General features: G+C 46.4%; 1 protein-coding gene across 1 annotated transcript; it reads left to right on the forward strand.

The window, feature by feature from the left end:
* Positions 1-1,017: 1,017 nt before the first annotated feature.
* Positions 1,018-4,688, forward strand: LOC311495128 (uncharacterized protein; the record flags this gene model as incomplete). The annotated part of the gene is made up of 1 exon (XM_084554472.1): positions 1,018-4,688. The coding sequence occupies exon 1, from the start codon at positions 2,934-2,936 to the stop codon at positions 4,686-4,688; it is 1,755 nt and encodes a 584-aa protein (XP_084410598.1). The 5' UTR covers positions 1,018-2,933.
* Between the last annotated feature and the right edge of the window lie 947 nt (positions 4,689-5,635).

Raw genomic sequence — 5,635 nt, forward strand, 5'->3', positions numbered from 1 at the left:
TGTTTAGATCAGCGGTTCCCAAACTTTTTTGCCCGCGCACCCCCTTCTATATCCCAACCGCGCTGACGCACCCCCAATCCCCCGCACCTTAAAAAAAAAAAGAAAAAAAAAAGCAACAAGCTTTTTTATAGCCATATTAGAGACAGCATGTTTAATCATGCTCAAGTTACCAGAACACACATAGAACAAAATAATCACGATCACAACAACGCGCTCTCACATTTTCCATATTGTTAACCATTCCTGTTTGGCTCCCCGACCGTAGTCGGGAAGCACAGGGGAGAGTTTCCTCCGGGGCCGAAGTTGACGCTAACTTCGGGGCTAACCCCCTTCACTTTACCTCCAGCAGTGGCAAACAACACACACGGAGGCTCCCTTTTGTCCTTGAGGAAGCGACAGCCTTTATTCACCAACAACTATGACATAAACTGTACATTTATTGCTAAATTCCCTAATAGCTGTGCTAACCAGTCTCGCTGTTACTTCCATTCACCGTCGCACTCGCTCTACTCTCGCTCTACCACCCACACACACACGTTACGTTCGCACATGCACACTGTACTACCCCCTTAAAGGAGCCACGCTACTCTAATAACAACATAATGAAACAAAGTTACGCACAAGCTTCCACTTTTAAGAGCAAAGAGAATGAGGACAGGCTCAGAGGCAGAAAGCAGATAAGTTGGGGGAAATATGGCTAATATTTTCAGCCGAATTGAACAAAAATTGCAGCAACTGTAAATGACTGTGGAGCTAACACAACGACGTCATCATAACACAGCGGTTTTGGTAATAAAATTAGAACGCCAGTAATTTTAACTAAATTGTAATGAAGTTACACACGACCCACAACATAAATAACAAAGAGCATAGGCTCAGGAACAGGTATAAAAATGAGGATCCATGTGACTTTCAAGTGCAGCACAGCTGGCTCTGTTAGTTGCGCATATACAGTGCGTAGAAGAAGATAACTTCTTCTCCTCTATTGCATTTTTCATCTCGTGCACCCCCTAGAGGCAGTTCACGCACTCCCAGGGGTGCGCGCACCACACTTTGGGAATCCCTGGTTTAGATAATATATTTTTAAAAATTGAACAGATGCTTGTAAAATAGGGTGGAGTCAGGTCAAAATAACATCGCTGCAGTAATGCCGGGCACACACTGTGCGATATTTTAAATCCTTTGACTCAGCTCCATCTCAAACTGCACGATTAGATCGCTGAGCTCAAAGGTTCACAGCCTACGAATCATGTTCTCACACTGTACGGCCCGATGCTCTGATGCGACTTGACTGCTCACACTGTACGTCCATATACCACACGTCGGCCTTTTGTATCCGGAACTGCAACGGCAAAAAGAAGTAGAAGAAGAAGAGGAGCCCGGAAGCGGGAGACGCACATCGAAGTTGTTTTGACGTAACTTCAGCGATCGCGCATGCTCTGTGCGAGAGGTTGAGGCAAATCGGCCCGTGGCACCGCTTCTACTGTGCGATACCTTCACGAGCAGCGACCAGGATTTCAAACAAGTTTGATTTTCTTGCGAGCACACGATTTGTGATCGGGAGGTCGTCGTGAGGTGTTAATCTCTCCTCGTTACCCCACGTATACTGCACGAAGCACGACACACGATTGAGCCGAAATTCGGCCCGATTAAAAAAATAGTCGCACGAGTGGCAAATCGTCTCAAAATGAGCCGACAATCGCACAGTGTATGCCCGGCTTAAGGGGCTTTCGGCTGACTGAGATTGGAGAATAATGATAGAATCCCAGAAGCTTATGGCTGGCTAAGCAGAAGCTAGCATGCTAACAAGCGTAGCGGTGTTTTACAATGCTCGGCCTCTGTTTATTTCAGTGAGCTGGAAAGGAGAGTACTCGACCATTTGTAGAACATCAGGTTCAGGTGGAGCGTTGGAGTTTACACCTTGGATGTGGAACTACGGACCAGCTCTTTGTAAAGGTAGAGTAGCTGAGGGGATCATGAATCTAACAGATCGAACAGTCCAGTCTATGTGTGTTTTCTGGACTTGGAGAAGGTTTATTACCGTGTTCCCTTAGGAACATGTGGGGTGTAGTGAGGGAGTATGGGAAATTACATTTTGTGAGACAATAATAAAAACAATAGCGAAATTCATTCACACTGTTGATTGTAATGTACATTGCAAAAGAAGCTAAACTGTTTACACGCATTATTTCAGTCTATTTGCTGAATGAGTATCAACAAACTAAAAACTGGTGAACTGACATCATTCTCCCAGATGTTCTTGTCAATACTGTGTTCTGTTACTACCGGTCACTAAAGAATCATGACGTGCTTTCTTTAGTTGTTATTTTTCTAAACAGCATGTTATGATTTGAGTTGTGGAAAGTTAATACTGCATTTCTGCAAAATAAAAAAATCCACAGATATTACCAGAAAAATGAACATCCAAACATACACAGTGGTAAGAATTAAAGACAGAAATAAGAACAATCCATGACCTATAGTGCAGCCAGACACCAGGGGCTTCACTTTTGGAGAACAGTCATGTCGTCCATGTTTAAAAGTGGTGCAGAGCATAGGTGGACTGCCTATGGAACCCTTGTTGCTAGGCAACATCTTCAAGAGAAAACAAATGTGGTCACATGACTCTGCTGCTAGGCAACATTGCCTTTGTTGTCAATCTCTTCAAAGGCAAAGAGATCAAAGGCGACAAAGAGAGTCTTTAAGTAGACCTCAAAACAGTCTACTGCATACCTCGATACAGTCTAATACAGACCTCGATACAGTACTACAGAGACCTACAAACCTCGATATAGTCTACTACAGAGACCTACAGACCTCCGTATAGTCTACTACAAAGACCTATAGACCTTGATAGAGTCTACTACAGAAAGCTACAGACCTCAAAAGTCCAGTGTTTGGCTATTTCTACTGTGTCCTTGATTCCCGGATCAATGGCCCAAACAAACAGCCCAACACCCAGACAGGAGTCTGCAATGACTCCCCACAACGATACCCCCGCACAATTCTGTGCCTTCACTGGGGACGAAATGGACCTCAACTTGTGCAATGACCAAATCCGCGACCTGCGGAATCAAGCAAAATCAATGCGCAAGCAGAACAAAGGACTTGTCTCTAAAAGGGACAAGCTCCGCAAAGACTACAGCTCCATCAAGCATGAGCTTGACAAGCTGAAGGAACTGCTGGAGAAGGAGAATAACACCGAAGCCAATGAGCCAAAGGACGAGGCATCTTCAGAGAGTCCCAACAAGATGTTGGACCCACTCCAGCTAGAAATCCAGGACCTGGAGAAGGAACTCAGCCAGAGAGACCAAGAAATCCTGGAGCTCCAGAAGGAAAAGGAAAGTTTCTCTGCAAGCCTCACTGACAATGAAGAGCTGCTTGCTGAGAGACAAAAGATGGAAGAAGAGAAGGCAGCTCTGGAGGAGCTAAAGAAGCAGGTGGAAGAAGAGAAGACAGCACTGAAAGAGCAAAAGGAACTGCTTTCCAGTTCTCTCAAAGAACATGAAGATCCAGAGGAGAGGAACAAACAAATGAAGAAAAAGAAAAAGCTGGAAGACAAGAGTAAAGAACTGAAGGAGAAAGTGAAACAGCTGGAGGAGACTATGAAAGACCTGGACATAAAAAATGCAGAACTGAGAGAGACACAGCTTCACTTGGAGGAAGGGAGAAAGGAACTGGATGCCAGAACTGGAGAGCTGGAGGACGCTAAGAGACAAATGGTGAAGACAAGTCAAGAACTGAAAGACAAGAACAGAGATGTGGAGCAAGAAAAGAGAGAACTGCAGGAGAGCATTAGACATCTGGAGGAGAATAAGATACAACTGAAGAAAGAGAGTGAAATATTGACAGTGAAGAACAAAGACTTGGAGTGGGAGAAGAAGACTCTGGAGGAGAAAAACGAAGACCTGGAGGGAAACAAGAAAATAGTGGAGAAAGGTGAAGAACTTAGAAATAAGTTAAAAGCCTTAGTGACAGGAAAGAAAGAACTGAAGGAGAAAAACAAACAACTGGTGGAGCAGAAGAGAGAATTGGAGGAGAAAAGTAAAGAACTGGAGGAGCGGAAGAGAAGAATGGAGGAGAGAAATAAAGAACTGGAGGAGCGGAAGAGAGGAATGGAAGAGAAAAGTAAAGAACTGGAGGAGAGTACGAACAAAATGCTTGAGACAAGTAAAACACTGAAAGAGGAGAACAGTGATTTGGAACAGGAGAAAAACGAGCTGGAGGAGAAAAATCAACCTCTGGAGGAGAACCTGAAAGAAATCCAGGAGATAAATAAAGAACTGGAGGAGAGGAATGGAGATTTAGAGCAAGAGAAGAAAGGACTGGAGGAGAGGAATCAAGAAATGGAGGAGGAAAAGCAAGACCTGAAGCAGGGGAATAACGAAATGCAGGAGAGAAATAGAGAACTGAGGGAGAATAACAAAGAAATGATGGAGAAAAACAAGGAACTGAGGGAGAAGAAGAGAGAGTGTGAAGAAAGATGCAAAGAACTGGAGGAGAAGCTCAGAGAAATGGAAGCAGAAAAGAGAGAAATAGAGAGGAGAAATGCTATTCTGGAGGAGAGGAATAAAGAGCTTGAGGCAAAGAGAGAGATGGAGACAGAGAAGACGGAAACTGACTCCACAAAGTCAGAAAAGAAGAAGAAGAAGAGGAATTGTTTCTGGAGCTGGCTGTTCAGAAAGTAGAGTGACAGAAACGAGAGAGTGGAAGAGGATGCCCCTTGTTGTTCAGTCCGAACAACAGCTGCTCCCTCTACCTCCACCCTCTCTCCTTCTTCCTTCTAACCTCCTTCTTCCACCCTTCCTCCATCTTAATCATCCTCACCCTCCATCCTCTCCACATTACCTCTAACTGCCACCATATCTCTCCACCCTCCCTCCACGACCCATCCACCATATCTCTCCACCCTCACCCCTCTGCTCTCCACCCTCCCTCCACGACCCATCCAACTAAACTCTCCACCCACCCTCCATGATCCATCCTTCTAAACTCTCCACCCTCCCTCCACAACCCATCCTCCTAAACCTCTCTTCCACCTTAACTCTCCACCCTCCCATCCACCTCAACTCTCCCTCCACCCTCCCATCCACCTCAACTCTCCACCCACCCTCCACGACCCATCCACCTTAACTCTCCACCCTCCCATCCATCTTAACTCTCCACCCCCCCGACCCCCCTGCCCCAACTACGTCCCCACGCTGGCCCACACTCACCCCCCCATTGCCCCAACCACGTCCCCACCCTGGCCCACCCTCACTGCCCCCAACCACGTCCCCACCCTGACCCGCCACTGCCCCCACCCCCCCATTGCCCCCGGGCCCCCCCATTGCCCCCAACCATGTCCCCACCCTGGCCCACCCTGACCCGCCACTGCCCCCACCCCCCCATTGCCCCCGGGCCCCCCCATTGCCCCCAACCACGTCCCCACCCTGGCCCACCCCCACCCCTCATTGCCCCCAACCACGTCCCCACCCTGGCCCACCCCCACCCCTCATTGCCCCCAACCACATCCCCATCATTAAAATATCATAATTAAAACATTCAAAACAAATAAAAAAAAAAAAAAAAAAAAAAAAAAAAAATCAATTCTGTATGTCTTTGCTTCTCTGAATAATCAGTAAAATATAAGTGC

Source organism: Chelon labrosus (genome assembly GCF_963514085.1).
Source record: "Chelon labrosus genome assembly, chromosome: 11".
NCBI lineage: Eukaryota > Metazoa > Chordata > Actinopteri > Mugiliformes > Mugilidae > Chelon > Chelon labrosus.